Below are 13,597 nucleotides of genomic sequence, written 5' to 3'. Positions count from 1 at the left end.
TTCATGGCTGCTGCAGGTGGTGATTTGCATGAAGTGATGGTATAGGTAAGACGGTGGTGGTGGTGGTGACGGTATGGGTAAACGTTGATGCTGCAGGAGGTAGAGCGAATGCTCACGGCCCAGCTTTGATCGTATGTATGAATGACAGGGGGAGGCCGTTGTAAGGAGGGAGGGAGGAGAGTTGGTGAAGGAGGACCAGTGTGTGTTTGATTTGGCCCCACATCCTCGATCTCTCCACACACTCAGGGTCTCTATACAGTCACCTATCCACTAATAGTGACTCTTCAGTTAGTCATGTTAATGTATCTTACTCACTCCCTCTTTCCCCATGCTGACAGAACTAGCTTCATAACTATGAACTATTAATTTGCCAGAATAGGATATCTCCACTACTATGTCCTGATTCCCAGTGTAATCAGAAAATGTCAACCTCTCTTCCTCACAGCCTAACAATACTTCACTTGGACTTTTCAATGAGAGACATCCAGAAGTAGAGAGAGAGGAGGAGGACAACACGTTATTTTTTAACTCAGAAATTGGAAAGTCACTTGTAAGGTTTAATGTGCCTTCAAGAATAACGTTCACAGCAGCATGTCTCATATGTATTACCAGTTTCCTTGGCTTCTAAGTTTATAAAATTGCTGGGCAATACGAGTATTCATGGTACTAAAGCATATATGTAATGGTCTGCGGTGGGTTATATTTAGATGAATCCAAGTGGCCTGTTAGAGACCCTTTTCTTTATCATTCTCATGTGGTATTGGCTATTGGGGTGAGGCGAAGGAAGGCAACTAAACCCAGGTATTATTGTGTGTAATTCAGGAAGAGGCAGAACACCCAGGAAGAATCTGTGAAGGAAGAGGTCAGGGCGTTCTTGGTGATTAGGATTCAAGGAAGTGGGGAAGCGAAAAGAGCACTGGAGAGACTGTCTCAACAGCCCTGAGAAACTTTAAGGTTCTCTTTATTCTTTTCAACAGATTAGAGAGAAGGAACAAGCTTATTGTGTGTGTGTGGCTGGGAGGGAGATACATGCGATCGTCATAGGCAGTGTATAGGGAGATGACTGGAGTAAAGATATGTAGTATATTTTATATTTTATCCATCAAGATAAACGGTACAGAAGAGTGTGGTACAGGAGGCCACGGTTGAGGTGATTTGACCCCACATTTCTTCCTGCCAAGCAATGTAAATCAGAATTTACTTGAAGGACGACCCCTCAGTTCTACTAACTGAGAACCCTGATTTTTTTCTGTAGGTTCAGTACACACCTGATCTCAAATTGCCAAATTTGATGAAGGTTTGAACGAAATGCAAAGATTAAGAATATTATATACAATTACCTAGAATCAGACCAAACATTAAGCTAGAGCTCCAAAGCCAAGGTAGTCTGTCTACTTCTATGGGTGGCCCTGAATCATCCCAGCCCTCAGAAATCTTAGATGGTAGAATAAAATCTGGGGGTGACAGAACATGGCGGGATTAAACACACTGTGAGCATGTGGATTGGATCTTTCTGACGTGGAGGAGACTCATCCTGCCAAAGGTGCTTACGGAAGGGAACAATTTAGGTCTCCCTCGGTCATTGTACTAATAAGTGTGTGGTGTCCCAAGAAGCCATGCAGAGCAATGACCCACTTCCTGCTTCAGTTCTGTTATTCCCAGAGAGGTCCAACAGCTGTTGAGGCCCTTGACGGAGGTGGTCAGTTTTTAAAAAGTCTGTTGTTACGGTGTGGCACCTGAGTTAGCGTGACCAAGGGCCGGGTAAAGAGCAAGGTTCACATGCCTGGTGCCTCCTGCAGTGTGAGGCGGGATCAGGTGAGGCTTGGGAGGAGGAAGGGCCATGCTGTTACCAGTGAGTACTGCTGCCATGGCTGAGACAGACGGAAGCAGGTAGCGGTTGGCCAGCATGGTGGACTGAACACACACACCAATGAACGACGACCAACCCTGCCAACGGCCTCACCCCCATCCCCACCCTCCCTAACTCTCCTCAGCCTTCCTTCTAATTTTTTCATAACTTTCTAACCACATTTCTCCTTGTAATCCTGTTACGTGTCTGTCTTTTAACTTTGGCACCCAAATTATCTGTTAAATTTAATCTCCAAACCTCAACCAGCCCTGAGTACATGGCGGCTATAAGAGTAAAGTCCCAGGTTTAATTTCTCTGCTAGATGCAGGAAATTCATTAAAGCAGAAAATCAAACGCTGTCATAATTTATACTGGTATAAAAATCTTTGTAAGAGTCTCAAATTCTTGAGGTGGACTAAGATGATCTGTACTAAAATGTCACACACACACACACATACTCATGAAGACATATCAACATGGCAGTTCCTTCATTTTAAGACTCCCCACCCCACAATACTACAGCTAAATCTGCTTTTTCTTCCTCATTCTTTCCGATCCCCCAAACCCTGTATACTTCATATTCTTTTGCTGATGATATATAATGTTTCATCAAAAAGAATAAACAGAGGCTTTGGTGAGGGGAATGTAGAGGTGAAAGGGAGGGGCCTTATCTGAATTGATTAATATGTAATCTTGGATGAATGTATGTCTTGGACTGAGGCCCCAAAAGCAGTTGTATAATTAGCATATATATAAACCCTCATATTCCTTTCCCTCCCTCCCTCCTCCCCCTCTCTCTTCAATATCCCTTTGTTTGTTGTTTATTGTTAACACTATGAAAATGCCACAGCAATATGCAAGCGGTCTAACTTGTACACAAAAAAGCAACGAAGGCAAAACAGGAAATAATAGGAGCTAATAAAAAAATGCAAAAAATAAGAATCGGGGCTACAAAATAAAATACAGCTACAAAAACAGTAAAAATGTTAACGGGCTACAAAAAACAGAAAAAAAAATCATACAAAAACAGTAAAAAATAAGTAACGGACTACAAAAAACAGTAAAATAAAGACCAAATAAAAAATTTTAAAAATGCTACAAAATAAAAATGTTAACAGGGATACAAAAACAGTAAAAATAAAGAATAAAAACAAAAAAAAAATGAATCAAACAAAAAAAAAAAAAAGCATAGGACATACAAAAAATTAAAAAATAAGTAAACAGAAGAATATAAAAACAGTAAAAAATGTTAACGGGGCTACAAAAACGGTAAAAAAAATTAACGAGGCTACAAAAACAGTAGAACAGGGTTGTTTACAGTGAAGAAGACACGTAAGGACAATACACGATAAAGAGTGACTTATATATAATAAAAAAAAAGTTATATTAACGAAGGAATTTATTTATTTAACCATTGTGTTGATGTGAGGTAAAAAGAATATACTATGTTGAATATTACATGTTATTGTAGATGTAGGAACAGGCACAATTGACTCAGATGAAGCAAGACAGTTGACTCATGAAGTAAGACAATTGACTCAGATGAAGCAAGACACAATTGACTCAGATGAGGCAAGACAGTTGACTCAGATGAAGACAATTGACTCAGATGAAGTAAGACACAATTGACTCAGTTGAAGTAACACACAATTGACTCAGTTGAAGTAAGACAGTTGACTCAGATGAAGTAAGATTTAAGCGAGTCATATGAAGTGTGGGGGAGTAGGAAGTCGACTCAGCCCTAAGGAGGCGATGAAGGAAGGGGGTGAAGGAGGAGGAGGAGGAGGAGGGGGTGAAGGAGATTTCAATACGACGGAGGGAAGTAATCCTTGAGGGGCGGACTCTCACAATAGCAGCGTCTGTGTAGCGTCTGTGTCTGTGTACTAGTGTAGTCTGTGTCTGTCTGTGTGGAGGATTACCAACAGTTTGTGGTAATAATAATGATCACCTCCATTGTTTCCTTCCCCTTTCATCCCTCACCCCCCCCTCCTCACCTCCCTCACCCCCCCTCCTCACCCCCCTCACCTCCCCCCTTCTCTCCCCCTCACCCTCCTGTGTTACTTTCTCAGCTCACGCCTCACGACAACTTACATTTGTTATTGTATTACGTCACGAGGGGTTCATTATATACACCCTACTGTGTTGTAAGATGAGGGGGCAGGGAGAGGGGGAGGGGGGTGGGGGGGGGTGAGGGGGTTGAGAGAGCACGTGGAAGAAGGTGGAGGAGAGATGAAAGAACACGTAGGAAGAATAGAAACAGGAGGAAAGGATGACAGACCACGTACTGTCTGTCATCTCCAACACAATAAAGTCTGGGTGTTCTAACTGTGTCTGTAAGATATATGGAACACTATGAGAAGGCCGAGGTCATCTGTGTGTGTGTATGAATGAGTTATTTTGTTATTTTGTCGTGTATGTTATTTTGTCGTGTATGTTATTTTGTCGTGTTTTTTGTGGGTCTTTTATTTATTCTTTGTTTATTTGTTATTTTTTGGTTTATTTTTTGTTTATTTTTTGGTTTTTATTTGGTTTTGTTTTGTTTACGTATGTGTGTGTTAGGGTAGCTATTGGTTGTGGGTGATAGATAGATAGATAGATAGATAGATAGAGAGATAGAGAAAGAGAGAGAGAAAAGAAATTTTTCAGAGTATTGTTGAAGAAGTGTTAAGAGGAGACCCCCCTCACGCCCCCTCAGGCCCCCCCGCTCACGCCCCTCACGACAGTACCTTCTTGTTCTAAGCACAGACGGGCCGAATGAGGGGGAGGTGTTCATGATATTCAAGGTTCAGGGTTCAAATGTTTGTAGGGGCTCACAAATCACAGTGCTTGTTCGGGTTCAGTGCAAAGGTTTCACAGTATTTTGCCAGGGTTCAGTGTCCGGGTTTCACAGGCATTTAGTGTATCCTCGCCTTCTGCATCTTCGTCACCAGTTAAGGTTCCCTTCAGGCCCTCACGAGCCTCCCTGGGTGTGTTGGGCACCTCCCTTCTCCCTGCCCTCTCGTCTCCCCTCTATTTCCCCTCCTCTCCTTCCTCGCTTTCTTTCCCTCCTCTTTCCATTCTTCCTCACCAATTTAATCCTTCCATCCTTTCTCTCACCATCCTCTTCATCTTTACATTCTCTCCTCCCTCTGCACCCTCCCCTTCCTCCTTCTCCCATTCATTCCACCCTCTCTTTCACTCTCCCCTTTCTACCTCATTCTTCCTCTCCCTCCTCCCCTCTCCCCCGTCATTATCATATTAACCCTTTTCACTGATCTTGACGCATATTTTGTCTTTCCTCCATCTCCTTTGTACTCTTCTGTCTCCATCTTGTTTTCTCCCTTTGTCCTCTCATCTGATAGAGGAGGAGGAGGAGGAGGAGGAGGATGGGGAGGTCGTAAGTGAGGTACATGAGCAAGCAGGTGAGTGTAAGGGGAAGCAGGCGCAGCAGACACACCTAGCAGGAGGGAGAGAGGGTGGTGCGTGGATATCTATGATCTCTCCTCTAGTCTAGTCCCCCTACACGATGTTCCTACCCCGCCACACCCCACTCCACTCTACCACACACCCCACTCCACCCCGCCACATCCCACTCCACTCTATCACATCCCACTCCACCACACCCCACTCCATTCCACAATAACGTGATTCTCAACTGAGCCTCCCCACTGCAGCAGACAGGTATATGCTTGCCCCTCCCTCCCTGCCCTCCCTCCCTCCTCCCTGCCCCTCCTCCTGCCCCTCCTCCTCCCTGCCCCCTCCTCCCTGCCCCCTCCTCCCTGCCCCCTCCTCCTCCCTGCCCCTCCTCCCTGCCCCCTCCCTCCCTGCCCTCCTCCTCCCTGCCTCCCTCCCTCCCTGCCCCCCCTCCCTCCTCCCTCCCTGCCCCTCCTCCTCCCCTGCCCCCTCCTCCCTGCCCCCTCCTCCTGCCCCTCCCTCCTCCCTGCCCCTCCTCCTCCCTGCCCCCTCCTCCCTCCCTGCCTCCCTCCTCCTCCCTGCCCCCCTCCTCCTCCTCCCTGCCCCCTCCTCCTCCTCTCTGCCCCCCTCCTCCCTTGCCCCCTCCTCCTCCCTGCCCCCCTCCTCCTGCCCCCTCCTCCCTGCCCTCCTCCTCCCTGCCCCTCCCTCCTCCCTGCCCCTCCTCCCTGCTCCTCCCTCCTCCCTGCCCTCCCTGCCCCCTCCTCCCTCCCTGCCCCTCCCTCCCTGCCCACTCCCTCCTCCCTGCCCCCCTCCTCCTCCCTGCCTCTCTCCTCCTCCCTGCCTCTCTCCTCCCTGCCCCCTCCTCCTCTTCCTCCTGCCCCCTCCTCCTTCTCCTTCCTGTCTCCTCCCTGCCTCCATCAATACCTTGTTTCGATACGTTATAGGAACATCGTCGCCTCCACCACCACCATTGACGGCAATCATCCCAATTCACTGTCATTCGTGCCTTCCTGTGCTCCTGTTCTTCCTCCTGTCATTACACTATCAGTTGAAGTAGTCATAGTTGTTGTTAAACGATGGTATGTGTAAAGTAAAGGTAGATGTTATGTTGAACGAGCAGTGGGTGGTGTGTCTCTTGTAATGCTGAGGGGGGAGGTGTGGCTCTCTAGTAATGCAAGCGAGGGGAGGTGGTGTATTTCAGTAATGCAAGCGAGGAGGTGGTGGCTCTCTCAGTAATGCAAGCGAGGGGAGGTGGTGGCTTCAGTAATGCAAGCGAGGGGAGGTGGTGGTTTCAGTAATGCAAGCGAGGGGGGAGGTGGTGTGGTTTCAGTAATGCAAGGAGGGGGGAGGTGGTGTGGCTCTCTCAGTAATTCACCACAACTTCATTTTAATCAACCTCGCTTCTCACCACACGCAAAAAACACGAAAGTTCATAGACATTAAAACGACCGATTTATTCTCTCTTAACCCAGCGGGACCTTTCAGTGGTCAATGGGTTGGAATGTCGACCTCCATTGCATCACAAACAAGCGAATCGATTCATTCACGAGGCGCCATTGTGGTCCACGTGCAAGTAGTTGTAGGACAGGAGTGGCAACGGGACAGAGGGGCTTTATCCTCGCCCTCCCATACCGCCGTAAATCACCCCTTACCATAGGCCGTTCTCACCCTTATGTCAATAGGGTAATATGACGCTTCTCTCACCTATCAGCCCCTCACTGTAGGACTAAGGAGAGTGGGGACTATTATAGCTGGACTGCATCACTGTTTGGCTAAGGGGACTTTCTCAAGGATCCTTCATACCATCCTACCATCCTTCATTCACCCTGCCGTATCCTTCATAGGTTATAAGGGCGATATTGTGGCCAGATTTTAGGTGATTTTCAGTCTTAAAAAAACCCACGTGTAATAAGATCAGTTTTGCACGAGTTTTAGCCTAGGTGTAGTGGATGCATACTGAGGACAAGACGGTCATAAGAGGACAATTATAGGGAGGAAAAAATGCGTAGTTCCCAGTGTGTGTGTGTGTGTGTGTGTGTGTGTGTGTGTGTGTGTGTGTGTGTGTGTGTGTGTGTGTGTGTGTGTGTGTGTGTGTGTGTGTGTGGGGGGGCTGGGGGAGGAGGCGGTGCTGAGGGAAGTGTATGGGGTGGTGGTGCTGGGATGAATGAATGGCTGGCAGATTCATTCATTACGCTTATTACACCCCCCTCCCTCACCCCCCTCCCTCTTTCCCTCTTCCTCCCTCACCCCCTCCTCCTCCCCTCCCTCACCCCCCTGAGCTGTTGTTCTTCCGCCAAACACAGTTTTTCGCCCGTCAGTTCCGGAGATAATTACCAGGTGCAGGAGATGACCAGGTGTGGTGTCCCAGCCTCTCTGTGTCCCAGTGTCCTGATCTTCCTGTGTCCCTGTTTCCCAGCCTCCCTGTGTCCCAATGTCCCAAACCTGCCTGTGTCCCAGCCTCCTGTGTCCCAGCCTCCCTGTGTCCCAACCTCTCAATGTTCCAGCCCCTGTGTCCCAGCCTCCCGTGTCCCAGCCTCCCCTGTGTCCCAGCCCCTGTGTCCCAATGTCCCAACCTCCCTGTGTCCCAATGTCCCAGCCTCCTGTGTCCCAGCCTCCCTGTGTCCCAGCCTCCCTGTGTCCCAGCCTCCCCGTGTCCCAGCCTCCCTTTGCCCCGGCACGTACCGTAAGGACATACCAAACATAACTATTAACTATATGATAATAAAACACATAATAGGTAGGGCTACTTAGATCACTGGAGGCCACCACAAGTATACCTCACCTGGGCCTCTCACCACCACATAGTTTCGTGACAATTGTGAGAGGAGGAGGAGGAGGAGGACAATGGGCTCCACACTCCATCACGGGGCGGTGAGGGCCAACACAGACAGCGTGAGACTCCAAGTATTCCGACGGGGAGTGAACAGTGGGAGGGGGAGGTCATCCTTGAAGTGGGGTAGAGGTCATCCTTGAAGTGGGGGAGAGGTCATCCTTGAAGTGTGGGAGAGGTCATCCTTGAAGTGTGGGAGAGGTCATCCTTGAAGTGTGGGAGAGGTCATTCTTGAAGTGTGGGAGAGGTCATCCTTGAAGTGGGGGAGGGGGGTCATCCTTGAAGTATACCTTTATAGGGTCTTGGAGGTTGATGTGTCCCACCCCTCCACCAGGTACAGTACAGAGGCCATGTAGAGGTGGAGGTCGAGTAGGAGGACATTCCACTTGAACCTCCCAACCTCTAAGGACACAGTTAACCTCAGAGGATTTTAACATTATGAAAGACAAACCTCATTCCATAATAACTCTTCTTTATCCGGAAAAAAAAGTATTCACCCAAATGTATTCTTCATCATATCCGGTGTTTACTGTGTTCGTCCGTTATATAACCGGTGAGTGAACTAATTGTAACGTTTGTGGAGTGGTGGTAGAGGGGGGGGGGTCAGGAAGTGTGGTGCAGGAAGGAAATCCGCCACCACGCCAGGATACAGAGTTGACTGCTTCATTGCTGGATTTAAACGGTGGTCATAAGCTGGTGACTAAGCTGGGGTAGTGTGGTGAGGGATGATGGTGGTAATGTGTGGTGAGGAAGGATGGTGGTAGTGAGTGGTGTATGGTGAGTGAGGAGGATGGTGGTGTGTGGTGAGGGAGGAAGGATCATGGTAATGAAAGAGAGAGAGAGAGAGTGAGTGAGAAAGTGTGTGTGAGAGAGAGAGAGAGAGAGAGATGTGAGATACACTCCTCCCAGGTCAACGTTCAACTCTCACACACTGAACACTGTCATTCACACACCATCAACAATTTTTTGAGAGCTCGTTCACAGTGCAATTTAAAATGGAAAGTTTGAAGTAAAGTGTGTGTGTGTGTGTGTGTGTGTGTGCGCGCGCGCGCCCCCACCCCCTTTCCTGTTAACAGAATCATTACCTGTTGACTTGTGATCATCGTGCATAGATTAACAGGATAAACAGATCGTCGTCGGCCAGGTAATAAGAATCTGTGGTCTGAGCTGAGTAGGGGGGCGAAGTAACCAGGTCTCCCCTTCGTCACCACTTCCTGACGTGACCCACACACACACACACACACACACACACACACACTATTGACGTGACACTCAGCTCAGGTCTTACTCTCAGGCACCATCACGTTTCAACACCATTGTAATTTTTCATACGTTTTTACCGTTGTCATTTCTTATCTTCTTCATTAAAACGAAAGATGATACAGCACTTTATTATTGGTTGTTTTGTAGTTAGTATGTATTGTTTTGTAATATCCGGAATTTACTGTAACATGATGTAACCTGTGATAATGTCGATAAAGAACTCCATCCTGCCTCAAGAAAAAATATCACGTTATTATTCCTCGAGTACATGATTGGTATACCTCATCCAGTCTTGAACTATCCTGCTTCGTGACCATCCCCCCTCAACCCCCGGACGCGGTGTTCCTGCCTCGATTTAAAACCGCGTCGACCGTCAAATCAGAAAGTTGAGATGGCGTTTAGTAGGAGGGAGGCGATGGAGAGGTCGTGTGGGGGTGGGAGGGAGGGAGGGAAACGGTAGATGGGAGGGAGGGAAGAAGGGTGAAGAAAGGGAAATTGTGGAAGGGGGGAGAGGGAGAGGTACAGTCAGTCCCCTCCCCCCCCTCCCGAGGTCTTACCGTAGTGTTCTCGACTGTCACTAGATGTCAGGGTGTTGCATATACAGTGTGACTCTTCTATGTGTATATATGGAATACATGTATTATCTGTATACATACTGAATTGTATACTTGCATCTGTTTTATTTATACATATCTTAAATCCTGTTTGATGAATTAACTGATTAAAAATAAACTGAGCTGGTTGTAAAAGGTGTGATGGTGTGGCAGGTACGATGGTGTGATAGGTGTGATGGTGTGGTAATTTGTGGTTGGTGTGGCAGATACGATGGTGTGGTAGGTGTGATGGTGTGGTAATTTGTGGTTGGTGTGGCAGATACGATGGTGTGGTAGGTGTGATGGTGTGGTAATTTGTGATGGTTGTTGTGGCAAATGTTAGGTGGTGTTGAAATGTGATCTATAATGTTAAATTTGCGTTTGAATTGTGGTTGATGGTTAATAGAAAGTGATGGATGGTGGTAGAAGGTGGGGAGTGGTGGTAGATTAGTGGTAGGGAGGGTGCTGCTGATCCGAGGAAAGTGGTAGTGGGTGTTGGTGGTGGATGGTAGAAGGTGTTGGTGTTGGGTGGTGGTAGTGGGTGGTGATGGGGATTTAAGGAAGCCTCATAAGTGTACTCTGGGTGTCCGCCATCTGTCACTGTGAAGCGACAGGACAGGAGGGTGAGGGGGAGGTGTTGTCCTGGTGTAGGTGTAGCGCATGGAGAGGGTGGGTGTTGTCCTGGTGTAGGTGTAGCGCATGGAGAGGGTGGGTGTTGTCCTGGTGTAGGTGTAGCGCATGGAGAGGGTGGGTGTTGTCCTGGTGTAGGTGTAGCGCATGGAGAGGGTGGGTGTTGTCCTGGTGTAGGTGTAGCGCATGGAGAGGGTGGGTGTTGTCCTGGTGTAGGTGTAGCGCATGGAGGATGGGTGTATTGTTCATTTCTTGTATACACATGGATATAATTCTGCAGTTATGATGATTATGATAATGATGATGATGATGATGATGATGATGATGATGATGATGATGATGATGATGATGACAGGCAGGGCATCACCATATATAAATACCATTGATGTTACGGTGGCGTGCGTGCGTGCTCCCGTGCTCACCACTGGCTCGGGTGTCACTAACAAACTAAGCCGTGTCAGGTGTCACATCCAATCATGTGTTAGATGTTAGCTGTAATCAAGAGTTGTGCTTCAAGGCGTTACACTAGAGAGAGAGAGAGAGAGAGAGAGAGAGAGAGAGAGAGAGAGAGAGAGAGAGACCTTATATTTTCTTTGTACCGTCACCTTGGAGGGGAGCCAAATTTCCTCTGCTTTTACCTCGGTTTTACCTGCATCGTCATTCAGTTGTGCTTGACGTTGCTGGCTGCCTTTCCCTTATATAAACTGGCCGTGAGCCAGGCGTGGCCTCGGGGCTCTGCTCCTTCAACAGAAATCACACCTTAAGGGAGAGGAGAGTCGCGGTGAACCCTGGACGATATCTTGAGGCCGGTGTGAGTCAGTCAGTATTGGTCAGTATAATGAGTGAGTGAGTCAGTAAAATGAGTTAGTGAGTCAGTATAATGAGTGAGTCAGTCAGTATGGGTCAGTATAATGAGTGAGTGAGTCAGTATAATGAGTGAGTCAGTCAGTATGGGACAGTATAATGAGTGAGTCTGTATAATGATGCCTTCTGCCACCACCAGTTAGGAGGGAAAATATAACACAGGAGACATTGAGTTGGGGCCGTAATGCAGTAGCGAGAGGAAGGAGGGGTGAATGATGGAGAGGGGGGATGGGGAGGTAGGTGAGAGAGGGAGAGGAGGGGGGGGGTCACTGTGTCCACAACTGCAGCTCAGAGAGGGAGGTGACGGCGTTCTTCTTGTGTTTATCTAGCCTCCCCACCTCCTACCTCCCCCCCCCTCCATCATCTCCCACTCTTCCCCCTCTCCAACCCCCCTCCACTGTGTTTGTCTTGGCAGCGGAGGTACAGTTGTAGCCTCGATTCACGCAAGGATTCTTCAGCGCTGCCGTCAGGAGGTGGATGGATCTCCTGTCTCCTGTGTGTGTGTACGTCGCCTTCGGGTATAATGGATTGGTTAGGTTAAGTTTGCTGGGTGTAGGGGGGGGGAGTGTATGGTGGCGCTGGTGAGAGAGGGTGTGTCGCTGGTCTAGGGTGTGCTGGATGTGTAGTGGTACCGGTTACACATAATGAAGGTGTTTAGGTCCCTGGTGTGTGTGCGTGTGTGTGTGTGTGCGTGTGTGTGTGTGCTTGTGCGTGCAGGTAATCACACTGGGAGAGAAGCTGTTACCTTTACTGTCTTGGCTGGATCGTAAATTCGCCAGGAGAGTTCAGGAGTTATTTTATTTCCGGGCAACAGCTGACACGGCGAGGAGGTAACCATCAAAGGTGCCGTGTTGTTTTTGTCGATCACACACACACACACACATACACACACACACACACATACACACACACACACATACACACATACACATACATACACACACACACACACACCATCAAACTAATTCCAAACACGAAATATGACAGCTGATCATCCTCTTACGACCACCATTTCAGTAACAGATGTGATGGAGGTCTTGTAAACAGGAGGAGAAGGACCCGGTATAGATGATAGTAATAAGAGGTTTTTATTCAACAACAGGTAGCAGAGGACCCACATGGCCGTGGGTTATACTGTGTTGAGGCTGTGTAATCCCTGTCATAAGGAGGGAATAGAGGAGGGGGGAGGGACCCTTCAACAGCTGGTCCCTCGTATAGATAATAACTTCCTAGGAACTGAGAGGGACTGGGGTGAGCAGATGGTTGTTGTGGTAATGTGGAGTAAGAGTGGTGGTGTGTCGGAAGGTCGGGGAGGCTAGGAGGAGGCCCTGAGTTACCTGGAGGTTACCTGGAGGTTACCTGGACCACGTGCTTCTCCCTCTCGTGCCCCACGGGAGGAAAATTCCCCCCAAACAGTATCTCACCTGGACAGAATCCGTTGAGTAGTTAGTGAGATGTTGAGAGCTGCACGGACGTAGAATCAGCGGACACCACCAGGATTCTCAGGACATCACCAGCACTCTCAGGACATCACCAGCACTCTCAGGACACCACCAGCACTCTCAGGACACCACCAGCACTCTCAGGACATCACCAGCACTCTCAGGACACCACCAGCACTCTCAGGACATCACCAGCACTCTCAGGACACTACCAGCACCTCAGGACACCACCAGGATTCTCAGGACATCACCAGCACTCTCAGGACATCACCAGCACTCTCAGGACATCACCAGCACTCTCAGGACATCACCAGCACTCTCAGGACATCACCAGCACTCTCAGGACACCATCAGCACTCTCAGGACACCATCAGCACTCTTAAGACACCACCAGCACTCTTAAGACACTACCAGCACCCTCAGGACACCACCAGCACTCCCAGGATATCACCAGCACTCCCAGGACATCACCAGCACTCCCAGGACATCGCCAACAGTCTCAGGACATCACCAGCACTACAGGACACTTCACAACACCACCAGCACTCTTAGACATCACCAGCACTCAGGACACCACCAGTCCTCTCAGGAAACCACCAGCACTCTTCAGACACCACCGGCACTCTCAGGACACCAATCGCACTCTCAAGACACCACCAGCACTCTTAGGACACCACCAGCACTCCTGTGACACGATCAGCACTCTCAGGACACTACCAGCACTTCAGGACAC

General features: G+C 48.6%; 1 protein-coding gene across 1 annotated transcript; it reads left to right on the top strand.

Moving 5' to 3' along the window:
• Nucleotides 1-1,626: 1,626 nt before the first annotated feature.
• On the top strand, nt 1,627-13,267 carry LOC121870576 (proline-rich protein 36-like). The gene is made up of 4 exons (XM_042372407.1): nt 1,627-1,699; nt 3,321-3,463; nt 7,659-7,925; nt 12,920-13,267. The coding sequence occupies exons 1-4, from the start codon at nt 1,627-1,629 to the stop codon at nt 13,265-13,267; spliced, it is 831 nt and encodes a 276-aa protein (XP_042228341.1).
• Nucleotides 13,268-13,597: the final 330 nt, after the last annotated feature.

Source organism: Homarus americanus, unplaced genomic scaffold (assembly GCF_018991925.1).
Source record: "Homarus americanus isolate GMGI-L3 unplaced genomic scaffold, GMGI_Hamer_2.0 scaffold56333, whole genome shotgun sequence".
Taxonomy (NCBI): Eukaryota; Metazoa; Arthropoda; class Malacostraca; order Decapoda; family Nephropidae; genus Homarus; species Homarus americanus.
Note: the sequence above shows the minus strand (reverse complement) of the source record. Positions and strands in the feature narration are given on the sequence as shown.